Genomic DNA, 22,998 nt, shown 5'->3' with positions numbered 1-22,998 from the left:
TATGTCCCTAGCCTTAAACAGCATCGTACCATCACGCGGAATGATGCCTCTATACAAGCAGAAAATGATTGACTTTAACAATTGGCTTAGTTTCTGGTGTCATTACAGTACCTGACAGCCTGGGAGTGCATGACTGACAGACCACAATGTTTTGCCAGATATGGCCTTCATCTGTCTACCCTAGGCTTCAGGCTTCTGGCAAAGGCTCTTGCCTCCTCCATATAGCACCTCTACAGTGTCATCCTCCTTAGTAAGATCAGACCATAAAGTAATCACTTACAAAGTCACCATCCCCCCCAAAAAAGCTAACTACAATCTCCTGAGAGGAGGTATAAGCATCTTCACAGCCACCATCCCTTCAGTTGGAACTAGCAGTAATGCCCAAGCCTAAACCAAAAACTATATGAACACCTACATAGCTGTAAGGACTCAGCAATACCTGAAAGGACCAAATTATCTTCCTCAAGGAAGAATAAATCTGTGTGATGGACAGCAGCAATAAACAAACTCTATAATAAAAGGAAAAAAATGCTGCCCAGGACCAAGAAGGAACAGGTGCCAAGTTGGAAGCAATTTCTCCTTTGTCTGAACAAGCAAATAAAGTCACTGGTGAAGGTTAACTTCAAGTCCAAATTGGCCATATCCACAATGGAACATCACAAGGCCTTCTTCACATATGCCTGCAGTCTCAAAGGTAACACCCAAATCTGCCCTGAACTGGTGGTCAAGAACACCGCATACACAAACACCGTAGATATAGCCAACCTTCTGGCAGTCAGGCATGAGCTCTCAGCTCCATTGGGCACCCTATTCAACCAAAGCGTGAGCACTGGCTATGTCCCAGTTGAGTGGAGGACAGCCACTGTCATCCCTCTACACAAAGGTGGAGTGTCCACTGACCCAGGCAATTATAGGTCCATCAGCCTAACTAGCCTGATCTACAAGGTCATGGAACACATCATGGACATTATAAACAAGTGCATTGGCAACCTCCAAATGTTTGACCCCACACAGTTTGGTTTTGTCATAGGGAGATCATGCCTGTTAAATTTGGTCAACTTCTTCAAAACAGTCACCAAAGCCATGGACAAGGGGAAGATGGTACATAATGCCTACCCTGACCTAGCCAAAGCCTTTGACACTATTCCAAACTCTGGCATAATAGATAAGCTCTCCTAGCTAGGCATCAACCCATATGTTACCAGATGGGTAGCTAACTGGCTCACTGATAGAACCCACTCAGTCAAAATAGGGGAAGCCAACTCTAGTAGTTGACCCATAATGAGCGGTGTCCCCCAAGGATCGGTCTTGGGGCCTCTACTGTTTGGGATATACTTTTCTGAGATGTAAGCCAAAACCAGTGATCTATGGCTGACCACAGTTTGCAGATGACTGCAAGCTGGGCACAGTCTCAAATTCCCCTAGTGATGTGAAAATCCTCCAAGTGGGCCTTACCCAAACTAATGACTGGAGCCAGAAGCATGGCCTCAAACTGAATGCCAAGAAAGGTATCATTATCCCCCTTTGGAGAAAATGGCATCCCCACTAATTATCACATTAATAACAACGTACTAAGCATGCAATCAGTCGTGAGGGACTTGGGCACCCAGGTTGATAGCAACCTGACTTTTGAATATCACGTTGCCTCTGTTGTACAGAAGGCTTTCTACATGGCCTACCTCATAAGTAAGGGTATTTCATCCAGGAACAAGGATGTCATAACATCCCTGTACTCCTCCCTTATCAGACCCATTATAAAGTATAATGCCCCCTTTGACATGTACCTTGCCAAGCACATGCAGCAGCTGGAGAGACCACAGAGGTTCCTGACCAAGAAAATCCAGGGTCTCAAACACCTATCCTATACAGATAGGCTAAAAGCCCTGTCCCTCTACTCAGTCTTGTACAGACTGCTCAGAGGTGACATGTGTCAGACTCAGCCTTGATGGAGTTGCTGCATATCTGTAAGTCAAACTCCACTCATGCAACCCATATGCAAGGCCTCAACCTGGTCTGTGACATTAATAGAACTTGTTGGTTGGATAGATTTGTGTCCCAAAGACTCCCCCATCTGTGAAATGGACTCCCTCTCCATGTCAGAGTACTTCTCTAACCCTCTTTAAGAGGAACCTGGATTACTGGATGGGAAACAGAAAATACACTCCTGGGATCCCAACTGTGTCTCTGTTGGACAGGGGAAACAGTTGCTGACTTTGTGGGAACATGGGCAAAATTCTTGGCTAGGCTTATCAAGGCCTCTGGGCCACTAGCCTAGTATCTTCCTATGAACCTGTGATAAAACCTGTTCCTATTCAAATTGGCCCACTAAAAGAGCAGCATGCTTTTATTGTAGGAAGTGTTGCCCCTTTAAATCTTTTGATAGAGATTTATTATGTCATTTGAAATTTTTATTGCAAATCAGATGGTGTTTTTCTTGATATCCCAAATTAACCTTTAGAGCTGTATTCAACTAATATCTGTATACATGAGGATACCTTTTTTTTTTTTTTTTTTTTTTTTTTTTTGCTGTTTTGACAGTCTGTTGATAAACCTTCTCTAGTGGTTCCTAATGAAACTAGCTAGTAACTGTAGCATAGTCCAGATCCAAGCCTGTTGTTTCTGGAACTGTTTGTAGTGGTTTGTTTGTTCTGAGTACGTTTTCCAGGCCATCTTGGACTGGAAGAGGCCTGTCTGCACTTTTGTGAGAAAACTGTGTTGGTTGGGACTTGACTAGTAAAGTGAGGCCAGCCTAGGGCTTGGAATAAGCATTCTTATTGGTCCTTTTGAATTTTGTTAGAGTTTTTTTTTTTCAGGTTTTAACTTCTGGTATATTGGCCCTGCACCTAAGCAGGTTTCTGGTTTTTTGGACGGAGTTGAACTGAGGTGGGCTACCAGCCACAACTCTGAGCTGAGATGCCAGATGACTAGAGGCTTCAGAGTTTCCAAAAACAAGTTGCATGCATTTTTTGCTTATTTATACTATTTACTGCACTTTTTATTGCCTGCCACCTACTTTTATACTGTATTTGCTGTGTACTAAACTACACTGTTATACTTCAATTGCCTGCCACATTGTGCCTGTAAAATCAAATTTTATTGCTGTTTTTGCTATTTAGCAAGATTTTGTTGTTGTTTCCACTGTTTGTTAAGTATTTACGGGTATTTTTTTCACTGTTTTAAAGCTATCTGTTTTGCCTGCTTTGGTTTTCCCAAGCAGTACTTAATTAACTGACCTGTTAACTGTTTAAATTAAAGCCTCATGGCTGATTTTCTGCTGGTTTAAACATTTTTTCAGTGTCTCATTGCTATGTTTTGCTGTGTTAAACATTCTCTAGTGTTTCCCACTGAAACTAGGGTAGCTAGTAGCTGTAGTATAGTCCAGATCCACACCTGCTGCTTCTAGAACTATTTGTAGTGGTTTGTTTGTTCTGAGCATGTTTTCTAGGCCATCTTGGATTGGAAGGGGCCTATCTGCACTTTTGTGAGAGAATTGTGTTGATTGGGACATGACTAGTAAAGGGAGACTGGTCTAGAGCTTGGAATAAGCATCCTCATTAGTCCTTTTGAATTTTGTTATGAGTTTTTTTTCAAGTTTTAGCTTCTGGTAATAGGCCCTGCATCTGAGGAAGTTTCTGATTGCTTGCGCATTGTGCAGCACTGTGCACCAAAGCCAGACAATTAAATTCAACAAATTTTCCCTTAAAACCCAGGCAGAAATATCCATTCACTGAGCTGCTCTGTAATAGTTTCTGATAAAGCCACCCATAGTGACAACAGTCTTCAATCTAGCATTATGGACAGGTGGACTGTCCTTGTTTCTCCTGCCAACCTTGTTGACTTGGGTCTTTTGAGGCAGTGTAGCAATTACCTCACGTATGCAGACAATCCACTACTAATAACACAAGCTAGTACAGAGTACAACAGATGTTTTACATCAAGAATCTAGAATCCATGCCTTCTCTCACTCAAAACAGTAACACATACCTCTACTCAAACACATAGTATGCATCAAACATGTAAATCCACATGCATGAAGGGGCTCTTAAAAAACTTATGGAAACACCAGAGACCTCCAAAATTACAGCTAGCACACTCTCCACAGCACCCATGACACATACCAACACTAGTGTCTCATCCACCAAGCCCGTAAGGCATAACACTCAAAAAACAAGTTTACTTGTCATTGGAGAGTCAGTAGTGAAACACACAGATGTCTCACTCACCAGGATGGACAAGGAGAAATTTGTGGTCAGCTGCCTGTCCTGTGCCAGGATGTGCCAAGTCACACATACACTCAGGTATCACAGCAATAAGTACTATAATGACTCTGTCAAAGTTTATATTGGTGTAAATGACCTGAGATGTACCTCACTGGACTGTATGAAGAGAGACATGGTCCAGCTCTCTGAGTATGTGTCCCAGCAGGTATGTCCCTAGCCTTGAGCAGCATACTACCCTCACCTAGAATGATGCCACAGTATAAACAAAAAAATGACTGATTTCAGTAATTGGCTTAGTTTTTGATGTCATTCCAAGGGATCCAGTTCCTGTCTGCCTGGGAAGCCATGGTCAACAAACTTTGCCACTTTGCCAGAGACAGTTTGCACCTGGCACCCCTAGGCTTTTGGCTGCTGGCAAAGGCTCTTGCCTCCTGCATAGTGCCTTTTTTTAGGCAAGGTCTCAAACACAAAATTACCAACATGAAATTAACTAATCAGAACAAAACAAGGGTCATGCTGCTAAATGTTAAGAGCTTAAACTAAAAACTGTACTCCCTGGAAGCACTTCTGTCACTAGAAGATGTAGATGTCTGTGCAGTCACAGCAACCTGGTTTATGGCCTTAGAGGGTACCCCGGCCCTGCAAGGTTACAATGCCTGCACACCTTTAGACTGAAAAATGAATGTGTGAAAACCAAAGCAGGCGGTGTTTCAATCTATATTAAAGATAAATTCACCTCCCGTCCAGTTAGACTGGACAACTCCATAGAGTTATTCCAGGTCCAGGTTACAGTGGGCAAGACCCCATTCAAGTCCTAGCCAGTTACAGATCCCCCTCCATGGGTCACAACACCTATGAAGCCTACATAACCAAACTGAAGACAATCCAAATTTTACCAAACACACTAGTTATGGGAGATTTCAATTATCCCACCATCAACTGGGAAACCTACTCTAGCCTAAACTCACTAGTAGAAAAGTTCCTTGACCTTGTGAATTCAAATGCCTTGGAGCAAATTGTCCATACTCCAACAAGAAAAACAAACATTCTAGATCTGGTCCTCACCAACATGTCAAACAGGTGCACTGCTGCAACTTTTGGACCCTCATTAGTGAAAATTTACCACATATCACTCACCTTCGCACTCACAAAGGGTGAAATCAGACTAAAAAACTTCACCAAGACAAACTATGCCTTCCTAGGTGAAGGTATAAATGCATTCCAAGTCCCACCCCAAGGTAAAAGTGGTAACTACACCAAAGCTTACACTAATGCTCTGTACAATCCACTTGCATACATGTATAAACTCAGCTGTACCAGATAGAATCAAAACCACAGCTCCAAGTTGCCATGGTGGACTTCTAACATCAACAAACGCTTCAATAAATGCAATAAGTTGCTTTTCAAGAAGACAAAGACAAGGTCCCAATAATGGAAAAACACCCTCCTCAGCCATAACAGGCAAATAAGACAACTTGTCAAATCCTCCAAGAGCTCCTTTGAGAGAAACCTAGCAAATACTGCCAGGGATAACCATAAGGCCTTTTACAAATAAGTACATAACTTAAAGAGTAGGATCCAAGCATGTGCAGAACTGGTGGTTAATGGTATCACACACACACTGACCCACAGAGATACCGAACCTGCTAGCGGACAGGTTTGGCAAAAATTTCACTCCCTTATCCCTGTCTAACTTATAACATACCCTCCCCCAAACTTCCCCTCACCTTACATATCTGAAGAACAGGTCCTCAAAGCCCTGGCCAAGGCAAAGAACATGGCCTCTATGGGACCAAATGACATCCCAGGCTGTCTTCTAAACAGGCTAAAACATGAACTAGCATCACCACTAAGTACCCCTTTCAATCATAGCCTAACCACAGGCTTTGTTCCTGCAGAATGGAGAACAGCTACAGTTATTCCCCTCCACAAAGGTGGCCTAACAACAGACCCAAGGAATTAAAGACCCATAAGCCTGACCAGCTTCATCTGTAATGCCATGGAACGTTTTATTATGGGCCTCATAAATCTGGATCCTACCCAGTTCTGCTTCGTGAAGGGTAGATTCTGCCTGTAAAATGTGGTAGATTTCTTTGAAAGTGTGATCAATGCCATTGTTGACTGCAAATCTGTGCATACAGCATACCTCGACTTGGCAAAGGCTTTCAACACAATCCTATGAGGCAGATAACAGCGTCATCTTGAGAAAACAATCAGTTGCTATACCTATCCCCAGATTAGTGGCCTAGTAACTTAGCTGTTTAGCAGCTTAGCACTAAAATTGAAATTATGAAATAAGAAGGTTGAAAGTGGTTAGCTTTTCAAGGGCTTGGTCTCTTTTTCTAAAACCAAATGCAAAGAGAAAACACTAAAGGGGAGAACCTAAAGACAAATGAAGTAAAAAAACAAAATGAAGGTCCTAGTAGTGTGCATGCCAGTAATGTTAGACAGAAAAACAAATTGTTTACACAAAGGCCAATAAGATTTTGTTATGACATACACTGGGCAATTCTTTAACTAATGGTTCCTGAGACTGGAATTCTTGTCCTTTGGGGAAGATAACACAGGCAGCCACATTCAAGGGAAAAGACCACAATGGTGCAGTTAATTGGATGAAATGGTCAATAATTTTACCCCTAATGAGAATAACTGGATCATGTCATGAATAATCTGACAAAGACCCATGTGTGGGATAAAGCATTTAGGAGCTGCATCTGTCCATTAGTAGTACAGGGGTAGTCCTGAGGTAAATTTTCTGTTTTCCATGCATAGATCTAAGTTGCACTTGAAAATGGACAGTGACGAACTTTGTTTAATGTGGATGGAGACTCTGTTCCATAGCAGCACTATCCTCTGTTAAATATACCTCCCTCTCTCTGAACTGTACTAGTGAAGTTGCAGAAGAGGTTTAAATCCCAAGAGTGAGTATTTCTAATGCCATTTGACATCCTGATGTACAATACATATATCATTAATGTGTCAGAAGATATCCTGTATGCCAGATACAGGTCACCTTCTTAGCAGTCTGTAGGATACCAAGTGTAGTGACAGGGCTTTGATTATGTCTATGTAGGGTATGTTGTTTAGGTCTTGTATCCTTTTATTAAACTGTCCATGTGGGAATTCCAGTTGTTGTATGTGTCTGGGAAGATACAGGCCAAAGGGGACATTATATGCAATGACTGGCCTAATGAGGGCTGAGTAGAGGGGGGGCTGAGTAGAGGGGGGCAATGACATCCCAAGATCTATGTACAATCCCTTTGTTTATAAGCTGTGCAATGCAGAAGGACTTTCTTACAATAGACACATGTTGGTCAAAAGTTAGGTCACTGTCCAAGCAAGGTCCCAAATCCCAAACAATTGGGTCAACTCTTAGGGACATATTGTCAATGTGATAGTTCCCATGGATTGATGACTTCCCAAAGGATACAATAATATACATTTTTTATTCAATTTCAGACCATGATTTTGACACCAGTTATTTATTAGAGACAAACCTTCATGTAAGATGGAAAAGTCATCCAAAACCCCTTAGTATTGGCTTTTACTTCTGGAAAGTAGATGCCAACAGGAGATGCCTCAGCACAGAATGCAGGGGGACTCCACTGGTGACTGGTCTCTTTACATCCTCTCTATGAGCAAGTTGGCAATCCAGCAGGTAACACAGGGGTTTAATCCCATTGTATTTAGCTTTTCTAGTATGCCTGGGTGAGGAATTGTGGAAAAGCTTTTGCCAGGTCAAGTTATGCAGTGTATACCATTTTACCATCAGCCATTGCTTGTATGACCTTTTCAAAAAAATCCATCAGGTTGAATAAGCATGACCTGCTTTTGATGAATCTAAACTGAGACAGGTCTAGTACCTAGAGGTTTCCTATGTCCTGACTGATTAATTCAGTTGTAAGTCTTTCTATGACTTTACATATGAGGATGGTCAGACGTCTTGGTTTGTGGAAGGTCCTCCCTTATGCAGAGAAATAACTGTAGCTGTTCTCCATTCACATATATTTTTGCATGAGTGTGTGTGTGTTACTATTAAAATAAATTAATTTCTGTGGGCATTACCTCTTTTATACACTTTCTACAGGCTGCTAGTGTCTGTCCATCTCAGAATGAAGATGGTTTGAGATAGTTCCAGGAAATTCAACAGTGTGGTCAAGAATTTCCATTTTTTTTTATCTGTTAGGTTCTTTTTAACAATCTGTATCCATTTTATCTAAGCTTTTTAAGTCTACAGTCAGTAAATCCAGTAAATAGCTATACTGCATTTTGCCATTTAAGTGTCTAACTGTTAGAATTAAACTTTAGTTTATTTTTTGTGAGAGGAGTTTCTACCAGGCTTGTTCAGGAGTTAATGATCTTTGTTGCATTCTGAATCTAGTGTATTTCTTGTTGTTTGCCCCTTAAGTTAATTTAATCACAAAATTACCTCCTTCTCTTCTTTCACTGGCTGCTGTCAGCAAGCACAAAAGTATCATGTTGTGAAGTTCATGGATATGTACTTGGCTAATGACCACAAGGTCCTTACAAGCCTAGTCAGACCTCTCAAATGTATCCAACAAGGCACTTTAATGCCCCAGAGGGTACATTTAGGGGTATATTTTAATGGTTATATTTAAGCTAGAGCATGGTTGGTCAGGCATTTACAGGTTGCCTCTGCTCAGTAGAGACACAGATGGCATATCAGGGATGAACTTCTGATTTACCACCCACTGATTCAGTTTACGTTTAAATATGGTTAGGTAAGAGCACTGCTTTACCTAGATGGGAAGCCTGTTCCAGAGAAAAGGTATTCTCTGAGACACATACCTCTCCCTCCAAAAAGTCCTATTTATTTCACACTCAAGGTTTAAGTCTCTGTACTGGTAAATCTGATGTTATTTGTTTTGCAGATACACAAAAGGTCCGTCAGATTGAGATCCAAGGACAGCTTCTATGCCAGGCATAGATCTCACCCTAACAGTCTGTAGGATGACAGAATATAGGAATAGGGCTTTGAGGCGATCCTCACAGGACATGTTTTTTACGCCCTGTATTCTTTTTGTGAGGAACCTCTGTGGAAGTTCTTGCTGTTTCATGTGCCTGGTCAGATACATACTGAAGCAGGCACTGCACTCAATGATGGGTCTGATGAGGGAAGAATATAATGGAATAATGACTTTGTTGGACCCAGATGCCATATCTTTGTTTATAAGTTCAGCAACACAGAATGATTTATTTACTACCTTAGTAGGTTGAAAGCCAGGTTACTGACTACATACATCCCAAATTCCTGACTCCTATGTGTACTCTTTGAGGTGTATTGTCAGTGAGGTAGCTTTTTGGGACAGCCAACTTTCTAAAGGGTACTATTATAAATTTCTTTGCAGTAGTGAGTTTTAAACCATGATTCTGGCACTAGTTAACTGTCTGTGTTAGCTCTTCTTGAAGAATGTTAGAATCTTGGGAGGATTTTATGACTGCTTCTAATTTGCAATCATATGCAAACTTGGTCAGCCAGAGGCCTTTAACATTGGCCTTGGCTTCTAAGAAGTAGATGCCAAAAAGGATTTCACTTAAAAAAAATCCTAACACTGAATGTGTGACAATCTTTCAATGTGAAACTTTGAGGAACTTCAAGGAACGTGAACTTTTTAAGACCCCAAATGAGGTACATTCCTCGTAATGAGGTACACTTGAGAGGTATGCTCATCCATTGCTTTGGTGATCTTCTCAAAGAAGTCTACCAAGTTATTCCCCCTTAACCTATTTAAATGCATTTGCTCTCCCACTGTTTCCATAGATCCAGAATACAGAGTGTCCACACAAGCCAAGTCATGTTGCTTTTTTAAACTTGGTGGCTGTTGTGTTCTCTGCCCTGTACTATAATTTGTTGTCTGGAAGCTCCTCCCAGTTTCATCTCATCTGCTGCATCAGATCATCAAACTGGGAAGCTCCTCCCTTTTGACTGATAAATCTTGAGATACTCTTGTCTTTAACATCTTCCTACTTGCCTGGTGCACAGTGCAATACCTAGATGTGTTAACCACTATTTTCATCTTACTTTAAAATCTGCAACATCTGGGACATGATTACCAACTACTGAAGAGACTTCTGTATATTTTGTGTATTCTACCATAATTACATACACCCTCTGCTACATTTACTTTATGTTTCTAAATAACTAAGCACTCGAAAGGATGGAAGGTCAGCCTGCAAGTTTCACCTCTGTTGCCGGCTGTTTAGAACTATTTCTCCTAAAACAGGGTAGAAACTGCCTTAAGCACACAGATAATGAACTTATTGTCAATAATAATTCCCTCAGTAAGAGGTATAAATATCTAATTAATATGGAGGCTTTCCTCTCATCTAAAAGTTGACTTATGAGTTTTATACACCTCTGTCACAATCCTTCACCAATCACACCAGCATTGTTTACTGCTGAGGCTATAAAATATCACTCCCAAAGTCTCATAGAAATAAAAAGTCTCAGCAAAAATTTAGTCACTCATGCACCTGATGCATACCTCCTATAAAGAGTCACCTGAGTAAAGCACTCCAGATCTACCACTTTTAACCATAGCAGCAGCAACATAAATGTTTAAGTACTAGATGACTCTGTCAGGTACACTTACTTGTCACTCACAAGGCTGGACAAGGAGAAGGTTACAATAATACCAAGATCCCTGATGTTATAATGGCTCCAAAGACCTGAACTTGTGAGAAATATGACAATGATATGGTAGTGGAACATGCAGGAGTGAACAACTTGAGACATAAAGCCCTGAGGGACATGCAGAGAGACAGGTCAGCACTGGTTAGAACTTTCCAAGCATGTTATAAATGCAGGTAAATACTAGTTCTGAGTTAAATACTTCCTTCATCTTGAATGATGCCTACATACAAAGAAAAGATAATTGACTTCAGTAATTAGTAAAAATAGCTGGTGACATTCCACAGGGATCCAGTATGTGCTATCATGAGACGAGATGCATGACAGTCCAGTTTGCTTTACTAAGCATAGCATGCACCTCTCATTCCAAAATTTCTGCAAACTGCTAAAGCCCTTGCCACCCCCATTGCCTTCTTAATACAGAGTCCAATTGATGAACATTCCAACATAGCTTATCAGTCCTGAAATTGAATCAAGTTAAAGTGGCTCTTGTCAATGTCAGTAGTCTAAACAATAAACTGTCTGATCTTGAGGTATTCCTGCATTTAGAAAACATCCATGTATGTGTACTAACTAAAACATGGTTGAAGTGTTAAGAGAACATTCTCTTTATACCAGAGTTTTGTGCTTTTCATGCCTTGAGACCCAATGGCAACTGTGGCGGAGCCACCATATTTGTCAAGGAATGTATTACCTGCATGCAGATCCCTAGGGACCCTCACGTTGAACTGACTAAACTACAAATTAGACAGGTTTAATTATCAACTAATAGTTTGTCATGGAATGCCTTTTTTGTCCCCTGTTCTAAATAATCTCCCTGGTAGCAAAAATATAATTATTTTGGGTGACTTTAACTACCCTTAGCAGTCTCTACAAGAACCAAGTATCACAGGAAATTCAAAAACAAACCACTCTGGTAGTTAACCACCATAAATAAACTATAGAAGAAAAGAACTTCCTTAAATGATTTAGTAGATCCAAAACCCCTCTTCTCAAGGACAATGTCAAAAGCATTGCAATAAATTAAAGAACATTATCAAGTCCACTAGAAGAGCCAATGACCTCAGGCTGGCCTCTCTAGCCAAAGATGATTATAAATCTTTAAGAGAAATATCCTACATTATTCCGAACTTACTCATAATGACACCTCCTATTCTGACCCAACAGACACCCTTACAAACAAAATTAGTGCCAATTTCACCCTGAGACTTCTATCCAAAACCCTAAAATATCTGAATCCACTACTACCTCAACTCATCTTTAAAGATTATTTACTGAAAATGTTAGGACCTATCAATATACCTAGTTGCTTAATTATTAGTGTTAAATAAGCATACACCCTTGCACACACACTCTTTAAACTGTTATCTTAAGTTTAGCTACTGTTTTTGCCCCTGATGCACCATTGCATTGGTAATGTTCCTTCATAAGGGTTGCCTTACAACCAGTCAAGGTAATTATAGACTTAAAAGCCTCATTTGCAAAGCCATGGAATATATTATAATTGACTTTATAAACTATGATATTAAGAGTCTAATTAGACTTGACTGCCAATAGTTTTGCTTTGTGAAGGGTAGATCCTGTCTACTGAATCTAGTAAACTTCTTTGAAAGGGTTGATGAGGCTGTAGACATTGGCCATGCAGTACACATGGCATATCTTGATCTGGCTAATGTTTTTGACACCATTCCCAGTGCTGGCATCATAAAGAAGCTAATTGCTTTAAAAATTGAACCATATGTGGTAAGATGGATAGCAAACTGCCTGAAAGGCAGAACCCACACAGTGCAGGTTTGCAGGTGCATCATCAGAAAGTATGAAAGTGACCAGCGGTGTCCCTCATGGCTCAGTGCTAGGACCTCTCCTTTTCAGCATTTACTTCTCAGATCTCTAGGCAGTGAGACACAATGTCTGGCTAAAAAAGTCTGTAGATGACTACAGACTGGGAATTATTGTCTGAGACCCAAACCCTCCAGAATGAATTCTCACCAGTAAATTCTTGATGTATTAAAAATGACTCAAGCAAAATGCTAAAAAGTGCTGTATCAACACATTTGAGGCAACCCCTCCCTTCACCATACTATACAGACAACACACCACTACAAATCAAAAATGTAGTTACTGAGCCAGGAACATGGGCTGATAACTCCTTGTCTTTTGGCCGTCATGTGACAGTTGTCAAGAAATCCTTTTATTTATCACAGTCGATTGCCAAAGGAATATAATCAAGGTCTAAAGAGGCAATCATTCTCTTATACTCAATATCATCCAGACCAATTATTGAGAACAATGCCCCGTTCAGGATGTATTTCACTGAAAATATAAAACAATTAGGAAAAAAACGTTCCTAACCAAAAAGATCACAGGCATAAAGTCTCTGGCTACCAAGAGAGCCTGGAAGTTTTATCCCTTTATTCAGTGTCTTATACATTTTTGCATTGAGATGTCTGTCTTACTTACCTCCAGTGTCCCCACAAGTCCAATGTCACTGCCAATACAAGAATCAAAAATATAAAATTTCACCAACAGATAAATAAAATGGGGCGGTGGAATAGGTTTATAAGTCTGTTTCTCTCAAAACTCTGGAAGCGCTCCTGCATGTTAAGCAGTGCACATCACTATCTTCATTTAAACATAACCTAGACGATTGGATGGGTAGTCACAAATTTATTCTGGGATTAACTGGTATGGCATCCTGGAGAAAGGAGATGTGGCATGATGGAGGATACTGGCAAAGCATGAATAGTCATAATACCTATTGACCTGGAATATCTCTGAAATCTGTGAGAAGTCTCTGTAAAGAATTAAAAAACATATCCAGCGAGTAGATAGCATAACAGTCTCTTTTTCAGTGTTCTGAACAGAAATGAGAGAAAACGGCAGTTAGCACAGACACAAGTTGTTATTTGCACAACTGATGTTATTGTTCATGTCACAGAGAAACATACATTTGATCTGAACAGGTCAGCATGGGAAAGGAGATTGTATTCTGTTCAGCCCTGAAGTAGTGTCTGGGATCAGACTGGGATCAATGTTAATTATTTCTTGATAATAGCACATTAAAAGCAAACAAAATGTAATGTCTTAAACTATTCTGAAGCAATCTTTTATTTTTATTTAGAACATTTAAAAAAATCAGCAAAAATCAGGTTATCTGAAAACCAGATGCAGTGAAACTACTACCAGGTTCTGAGAAAATATGAGACCCAGTAGTATTTATTTAAATGATTACACTGAGGACAAAAAGTTAGAATCACTTTTATGTTATACTTTTAAAAGTTATTCAGAATATGCTGCATCTAAAATTTCTTGATTTACAGCCTGGTTCAACTGATTTACACACAATTAAATTATTTAACAGTGGCAGGGTGGTATTTAAAATTCAGCATCTATAGCGTATGGAAAATACAGCTAGTAATAATAGAGACTTTACCGACCAAGGCATCATATATTGACCATAACTGACCATAACTTTTGAACCCCTGCACAAAGCACTTCACGGGATAAATCTTAGAAGTACAACTACACTTCATCCTTTTCTCCCCCCATCTTCTCATGTCACCTTTTCCCTACATCTGCATCAAGCACAGTTGCCCCTAACAGCACACAGGGGAACCATCTCCAGACCTGGGGTTGGACTATCTGTCTGTCCAGATCCCAAACAAGACTCACTTTGGAGCACTGTGTCCCATTTCCAAGTAGCTGACTCACCCACACCTGGGTATTTGATTTTCACACAAACACACACTCCTGGGAAAGTCTGGTACAGATTTACAAATGTACCCCCTCTTCCCAGTCTATAAGGTAACTTCAATGCCACTAGTCAACCACTGTCAAGCTCTTACAAGGGTATCCAATTATACTGACTAAAATCAATACTAACATAAATGGTAGAGTGTAACCAAAGCAGCCAGGCTTTTCAGAGTGGCATCACTAAAATAAGCACAAGTACTCTCAATGTGTTAAAAGTATTCTCTAAAATACCAGCCACAATGAAAGGTATAAGAATATGTAATAATAAAGTAGAAAACATAAGAATACCAAATATCTAAGTGCAATAAACACCAGAGTTCCAATCACAGGAGAAATAAAAATAACAAAGTTGGACATATTCAAACAGATTCAGAAAAACAATACTCAGCTAATCTCACTGTATTTCCTGACTGTATAAAGAGTAACTGTTCCCTAGCTAACTTATTTAATGCAGCAAGACAAGATTAGATGCTGAGATGCTTACTTCTACAAGGCAAGGCAATGACCTTCTAACAGACTGAACTAAACAACTGAAATAACTCAACTGAACTGACTGTGATAACTGTCATATATCTTTATATCAGGTTCCAAAGAAAACAAATCAAAACAAGTTGCTGTGAGAGTTTCAGGTCTCAGTACTGGCTATAGAATGACATCATATTTGATGACCTGACTCTGTTATAATACACATTCAGAGCTTTTCTAAGATCTGATACAGTATTTGAAAATTACAGATCAATTTCAAAAACTTCTGTTCTTCTCTTCCAGAATTCTTTGTTTAAACATACTGTGACACCCTTGCACTGGCCCATTAATCAAGGAGCCTCAATCCTGACCACTAGCACCAGTGAGGGACATACACATTGGGAGGCTGACAAGTACTCACACAGTAAAGTACAATTTCCCTTAAGAGCACACAGAGATCACAGTCAGTCTAGGGCTGGTTTCTCCATTTCTCTCCAGATCCCCAGTAAGACTCCCCACTGGCACAGCTATAGGGTTAAGATCTCAGCTGAGCAGTCTAGCGAAAACCTCCAGCACCCTCTCTGTCCAACTAGTGCTTCATGTCCCTGCCCAGGTTGCTGACATATGCACTTTGAGATTTGATTTATATACAAACACACACACACACACACACACACACACACACACACACACACACACACACACACACACACACACACTCCTGGGAAAGGCTGGCACAGGTTTACTAGCTATGCCCCTTCTGCTCAGACTAAAAGGTAGTTATCACTGCCACCAACCAGCTCTTTATCAGATACTGTAAGGCCCTTCCCAAAGGGTGACCAATCCTACTGCGTGATGTTACTATTATCCAAATGGTACATGTGACCAAGGCCAATGATACTGGAGTGGCCCATACAGTGTCACCATATACATATGCAAGTACCCTAAAAGCTTAAATATCTCTAAACAAACCAGCCACAATTAAAAGGCATAAAATCTATTTAATAATAAATAATAAAAGAACATGACAATATTCAATAACTCAGCACAGTGACTACTACAGAGTTCAGAATCACAGGACATATTTTAAAACACCAGTGCAAGACAGTCTCAAATAAATTCAGAAAACATCTAAACTAATCTTTACTATATTCCTATCTATATCTAAAAGAAATCACTTTTCCCTAGTTATTCACTATTAGCAAGCCAGGTGCTGATGAGAGGATGTTTCCAGGTCCAAAGACAAATACAAAATGCACAGTCTCTGAGAGTTCCCAAATTAATATGAAAATATTACTGCTGGGTCAGCTGGATGGCATCACTCTTTGTCACCTGCCTTCAGTTCCCAGGGTAACAGAAACCAACATCTCTGTTTCAAAAATACTTATCTCTCATGTGTGCAGCTGCTAAGAAGTCACAGTGCAACAAAAACACTTTACATTTGAAACCTAGTAATTATTTCTGTTTCAAGAAAGTAGGAAAAACTTCTAGCTGTAGACACCCTGCCTTCTTGCTGTATTAACTAACTTTATAGCACACCGTAAAACAATTTCCACTTATTTTCTTGAAGTTTTACAAGTTAACTCTGTATATTCCAACTTCTACTATTAAAACATACATTTGCGTCGGTATACATTTCTGCTCTTTTCCAGTAGGGTGTACTGTGGTTACATTCTTGAAGCTCAGTACATAATATACAGTTCAACACATACTTCTGCACCAGTAGTTTAATTTACACATAGCATGTAGTTCTCTTATATTTGTAAGACAAGCATATGAATCACATTAATATTCACAAATTACATGATTATTTACAAAATTCCAGATAGCTGGGCTGGCAGTGTGACACATACACATTTATTCAGTTATAATAACACTGTCAATACATTTTAACATAAGCATCTGTACAAGTCAGTGTGTTAGTCAAATGACACAAAATTGTTTACAAACCTCCAGCTAACTATGCTGGCATATGTTACACATGCACTGCCCTATTCTCTATGGCAAATGGCAACACCACACATCATAATAGCATGTGGGAGTAGCTCTCAGATGTAACAGGAAAATGCAAGGAGGGTGGAATACCAAGAGGTAGGTCATAATTGAAGAAAATCACCCAGTAGAAGCAAGTCTATGGCACAACCTCCTAGATTCCCTCAAGGTTCTGAGATGGCACCATCCTTAGTATGGAGACAGTCTTGGGACAGTAGGAAAGGCTGGCAGACCCAATGATGGAAGGGGATGCTGGGGTAGCTAGACAGATTAAAGCAGAAGGTGAACAAAAAAGATATAGTCAGTGATCTTTCAACACTGAGTGACCAGATCAGTGAATTGGACTTCTACAAAGTAAGTGAAAAACATTAGTAAGTGAGTTATAATATGAAGCGAGTCTTTAGTAAGGTTACCTAAAAGAGAAAGATGTAGTTTTCTACTTCAAAATGCATAAAACCTGGTAAAGTAAGTGCTTCACTATTGACACTAGAATAAAAGGTAAAATATACTACGTTATGCAGGTACATACCCAAAAGCCACATATTTGGTGTCCATCCATGTAGCAGGCTGTAATGTTATGTAGAACTGGGAGCCATTTGTGTGACGCCCCTTGTTACTCATTCCCAATACCCCTCTCCTCTTGTGTGGTACAGCAAAACTTTCATCTAGAAAATAATTTAGGAGATAGAATGAACTGAGTTGGACAAGTATACAGAAGACAACAGTTTCAGGCACAGCCTGATTTAATGGTTACCAAGATTTATGTTGCAGGAGTAGCAGTACAGATGCTATTCAGAACTCTACGAATTAAACCTAGAAACAGATTTTATCATATTAAACAGTGTGTCAGTCACCGTACATAATACTCAATAAAATGTATCAACTACTTTCTCTTGCTCCACTCAGTACAAACCTCTACAACACATTTTAATTTGTAAACACAAACATCAACAATGGAAATAGAAGCTCTATTATGAAAGGAATTAAACTATATTCTTTTCCTCAGGTTGCAGGTTATTAAACTTTACTGTGCTAAATGGACGATGCATGACAATTCATTGTAAAACTTTTCAAGCTATTTACAGTGGCATAATCATTATTAGCGTTTACTTCTGTAAAATCACTGCAAAGACAAAAAATCCTGGCACTTCTCTGAGGAATGAAGGGTGCAAAACTTTTAGTTATGTACTTACCATAACTTTGGATGTTTGGGATCCATCTCGCCTACATTCTGTACTGATGGGCTCGGAGCCGATCCCTCGGCTCCGACTCGGCACGCTATGCTATAGAGCAAGGCCTCTTATTGGCTGAGCTATTTCTTATCCCAGGATGCACCACCACTAATCCCCCAGATCTTGTTTGTCCGCATTCATGCACACATGCACAACTTGTTTATATAACATTGTTAGATGTTTCAAGATGAAAACAACAGGATTCGGACCTTCTGATATCCTCTGATCTCCAAGGAAGGGGGAAGGAGGGTGGGTTATTGGGAATGTAGGCGAGATGGATCCCAAACATCCAAAGTTATGGTAAGTACATAACTAAAAGATGTTATGTGATCCTATCTCGCCTACATTCTGTACTGATGGGACAGCGTCCCTAGCACCTAAATCCTGGGTGGCTCATTGGAAAACACTCCTGAGCACTGTGGAACCAAATGAAGCTCGTCCTCTAGATGCCACATCCAATTTGTCGTGGGAAATGAAAGTGTGCGGGGAAGACCATGTAGCTGCAGCACAAATGTCACTAATGGCAAGCTTAGAATGAAATGCTATCGAAGTAGCCATAGCCCTTGTAGAATGAGCTTTGACAGAGGTGGTAAGCTCTTTGTTAGAATAAAAATAAGCTTGAGTAATACAGTCCCTGATCCATTTGGCAATAGTGACCTTTGTGACAGCTTTGCCCAATTTATTGTCTGCAAAGGATACAAACAACTGATCTGTTTTCCTTGTTTGTTTGGTCCTGTCTAAATAAAAACGCAACTGCCTGTGGACATCTAATGTGTGAAATATGAATTCCGCTTTGTTAGAATATTTCGGAAAAAAGACTGGAAGTTCTAATGATTGTTGTAGGCAGAAACTGGAACAAACTTTAGGAACAAAGGAAGGATTTGGCCTGAGAGATACTCTGTCTTTGTGAAAAACCAAGTACGGGGGTTTTACAGACAAAGCTTGAAGCTCTGAAACTCTTCTGGCAGAAGTAATCACCACCAGAAAAGCAGTCTTCCATGAAAGAAATTTTAGATCGCATGTCGCTGCCGGTTCGAAGGGGGAGGAAGTTAAGGCGCGTAACACCACATCGAGATCCCATGGAGGAGCAGGATGAGAAATCGGAGGTCTTAAAAGCGCAGCACCTTTCAAGAAGGTCTTACACAATCTGTTGCTCATTAAAGGTGGGTTTATAGATTCGTGAAAATTGGAAATCGCTGCCAATTGAACCTTGATGGTAGAGACTGAAGAGCCTTGATTGAAAAGAGAAGTTAAAAATTTTAGTACTTCTGATACGGGAATAGTGATGGGATCCAGGCCCTGGAGTTGAGCCCAAATAGCAAATCTTTTCCATTTGCTAGAATACACTTTCTTTGTAGCAGACTTATGGGCCGAAGATAAGATGTGTACAACCTCTGGATCCAACGTATGACTCCTGACTATAGTCGGAAGAGGAGGAGCCAAGCTGTCAATTTTAAAGTGTGTAGGGACTGGTGGAATAGTCCCGACTGATGTACTAAAAGGTCTGGGATCTGATCCAGGAACCATGGACCTTCCAGAGCATATTTCCGAAGATAGGGAAACCATACTTGACGAGGCCAGTAAGGAGCAACTAAGATCATTTTGCTCCCCAAGAGAGATGCCTTTTGGATCACCCTGGGAAGGAGAGGAACTGGTGGGAAGGCATAAAGCAAGCTGGTGGGCCAAGGACGGGCTAGTGCGTCCATGGGGCTCTTCCCCAGAGCCGGGGTTAGGGAGAAGAATTTTTTGCACTTTGCATTCAGTGGAGTCGCGAAGAGGTCGCAACACGGAACTCCCCATTTGCTGAAAATCTGACTTGCAACTGTCATGTTCAGAGACCATTCGTGAGGAGAGAGGATGGCTCTGCTCAGTCTGTCGGCTATCACATTGGACTTGCCCGGGATATGAGTAGCCACTAGAAAGCGTTTGGTCGAGACTGCCCATTCCCAGACTCTCATGGCCTCTCTGCAAAGAGGATAGGATCTGGTCCCTCCCTGTTTGTTCAGGTACCAGACAACTGACATGTTGCCTGAGTGAACGGCAATTACGCCCTGAGCGAGGTAATCATGAAGGGCTTGAAGGGACAGAAGCACCGCCCTCATTTCTAGGATGTTGATATGAAGTAGGGTCTCTTCTGGGTGCCATTTGCCTTGGACTGACCTGCCCAGGGAATGCCCCCCCCCCCCCATCTGGGAGGCGTCCGTGGTCAAAGTGGCCGCAGGAGGAGGTGGAATAAAGGGTCGTCCCTGATCCAAATTGGAGGGCACTAGCCACCAGTGAAGGTCCCGTTTGCAGGTTTCCGTGATCCATATGAGGTGACTGAGAGGGAGTTCCTGAAAGGACCACTGAGCTGAAAGAAGCCACTGAAGAATTCTCATGTGCAACCTTGCCAAGGGGACTAGAAGAACCGTGGCGGACATGGATCCCAAAAGCTGCAGGACCATTCTGTCTGGGGCTTTGGACCTGGGAAGTAAGGCTCGAACTTGAGTCTGTATGGTTTGTATTCTGTCTGTAGGTAGATAGACCCGCATTCGGTTTGAGTCTATCTCTACCCCTATGAATCTTATGCGTTGAGATGGCAGCAACACAGACTTTGGCCAATTGAAGGTGATTCCAAGGGAATTGCCCAGTGATATAGTGGCTTGAAGGCTCCGCAGTAGTAGATGCTTGGAGGTGGCAGTTAGGAGCCAGTCGTCTAGATACGGAAACACCTGGAATCCTAGACTTCTCAGGTGAGCAGTCACGACCGCCAAACACGTGGTGAACACCCTGGGGGCTGTGGTGAGACCAAAGGGCAGCGCGTGGAACTAAAAATGACTGCCTCCTAGGCTGAAGCGCAGATGTCTCCTGGACGCTTGATATACCATGATATGGTAATAAGCGTCCTTGAGATCTATGGAGCACTTCCAAACACCTTTCTCCAGCAATGGGAGAATCGTTTGTAGGGTGACCATTCGGAACTTGGACTTTCTGACTGAATGGTTTAGAATGCTGAGGTCCAAAATGGGTCTCAAGTCCCCGGTCTTTTTTGGCACCAAAAAGAATCTTGAGTAAGTCCCTAATCCGATCTGGTCTGCGGGGACCGGTTGGATGACTCCTTTTTGCAGCAGCTTTGAAACTTCTGAGGCTGCAGTTTCCCGTTGACTGGGTGGCAGGTCCGGGACTTTTTTGGACTGAGGTGGAGAGTGAGAGAAAGGGATGGTGTAACCTCCGGCGATAATTCGAAGCACCCAACGGTCCTGAGTGATACCTTCCCAGGCTTTTAGGTGCTTCGAAAAACAACCCCCGACTGGCTCCGGAGCTGCACAGTCGGGCAATCCCTCAGGGACTGTGAAAGGCTGAAGAGCCACGAAAGGACTCGCGGTCTCCAGTGTTGCGAGGGCCCCTGCCGCCTCTGGGACGGCGTCTTCCGGAAGAATTTCCCCCTCCCCTGCCTCTGGAAGGGGGATCATCCTGCTGAGAGGGGTAAGGCTTCTGAGATCTACGGAACCACATCTTCCCTCCTCTTTTAGCCTTGGGATAAGGCCGAAAGGGAGTGGAAAATCGTGCCCCTATGGCAGTCAGAGTCTTACACTCCTGTTCGCAGCGGGTCAGTGTGTCCTTTACCTTGGGTCCAAACAGGGAGGACCCATCAAAGGGGGCGTCGGCAAAGGAAGACTTAAAGGCCTCCGCGAAATGACACAGGCGGAGCCAGGCTTGTCTCCGTAGAGCAATGCCTGTACCCGCCGCTCTACTCGCCCCTTCGGCCGCATAAGAAATGAGCCTCATGGACGAGTTTGAAATGGACGATAATGTAGCCAGCTGAGAGCCAACCGTCTGGGCCAGCTCCTCAGGCAGGTTACCCAAGAGGGTATCGGAAAGTTCTTTAATCAGATCCCTCTGAAATCTAGTAAAGTGCGTAAGGTAGTTCAAGGACCTTAATGTAAAGGCCGCTGAACTTAGGGTGCGCTTTCCATACCAATCCATGCTCCTAGACTCCTTATTAGGAGGATGGATGGACGTCGAATCCTCTGCTACATCTTGCTGGGTAGCAGATGCCACCACCAAAGCATCTACAGCCACACCTTTAGTTAGAAACTCTTTTTCAGGGGGTGCCGAGAGGAACTTATTAGGACGAGCAGGCACCGGTTCCACAAAGTCTGGGTGTTCCCACGCCCTTCGACAGATCAAATCCAAGAGCTCGTCAAAGGGCGGAGACACCCAGGAGGCAGAGGGCTGAGCCCCGAAGGCCTTAAGGAACACCGACTCATCAGCAGAAGGGGGTTTGGACTGCCAGCCGCCTCGTTGTTTAAGGGCTTTCAGGATGTCTGCAAAGGAGACATCATCCGAGGACGACTTAGGGGACCCTTCTGCATCATCGAGATCAGTGTCTGATGTAAGAGACTCATCAGGGGAGTCAACGTGCTTCCTCTTGCACGATCTTTTCCTGGGGGGGTTCTTCCGAAGAAGCTTCAGAAGGACCTCCAGGAGGGGGGGGAACCCCAGTGGGGGTAACCTCAGGCCCCAGGGCTCCGCTGTCTAAGGACAGGGGGACTGCCAAAGACCCAGTCTCGGTATGCAGGGAAGGAGCTGGGGAAACCGTGGAGACAGCCAAAGATGATTTGGCTAACGCACTCCTCATAGCCCTGAAGGCGGGACCACCAGAATCCTGGGAGGGTCCCACCTCCGTGGCCACGATGGTAGA

General features: G+C 42.0%; 1 protein-coding gene across 2 annotated transcripts in view; it reads right to left on the bottom strand.

Annotated features, from left to right (window-relative positions):
• The window catches only part of PPIL6 (peptidylprolyl isomerase like 6), a 544,036-nt gene that overhangs the window by 50,160 nt on the left and 470,878 nt on the right, over positions 1-22,998 (bottom strand). Inside the window, exons 7-8 of one of the 2 annotated variants that reach the window (XM_044066849.1) lie at positions 17,612-17,747; positions 17,066-17,343 (exon numbers count right to left, since the gene is read on the bottom strand). In XM_044066849.1, the coding sequence (XP_043922784.1) occupies positions 17,247-17,343; positions 17,612-17,747 (233 nt within the window). In that variant the 3' untranslated portion in view covers positions 17,066-17,246. Of the gene's footprint in view, positions 1-17,065; positions 17,344-17,611; positions 17,748-22,998 lie in introns of those variants that run through there. The other variant, XM_044066841.1, reaches the window with a different exon arrangement.

This window comes from Protopterus annectens, chromosome 1.part0 (assembly GCF_019279795.1).
Source record: "Protopterus annectens isolate FY-2018-M chromosome 1.part0, PAN1.0, whole genome shotgun sequence".
In the NCBI taxonomy this organism is placed as follows: Eukaryota; Metazoa; Chordata; order Ceratodontiformes; family Protopteridae; genus Protopterus; species Protopterus annectens.
Note: the sequence above shows the minus strand (reverse complement) of the source record. Positions and strands in the feature narration are given on the sequence as shown.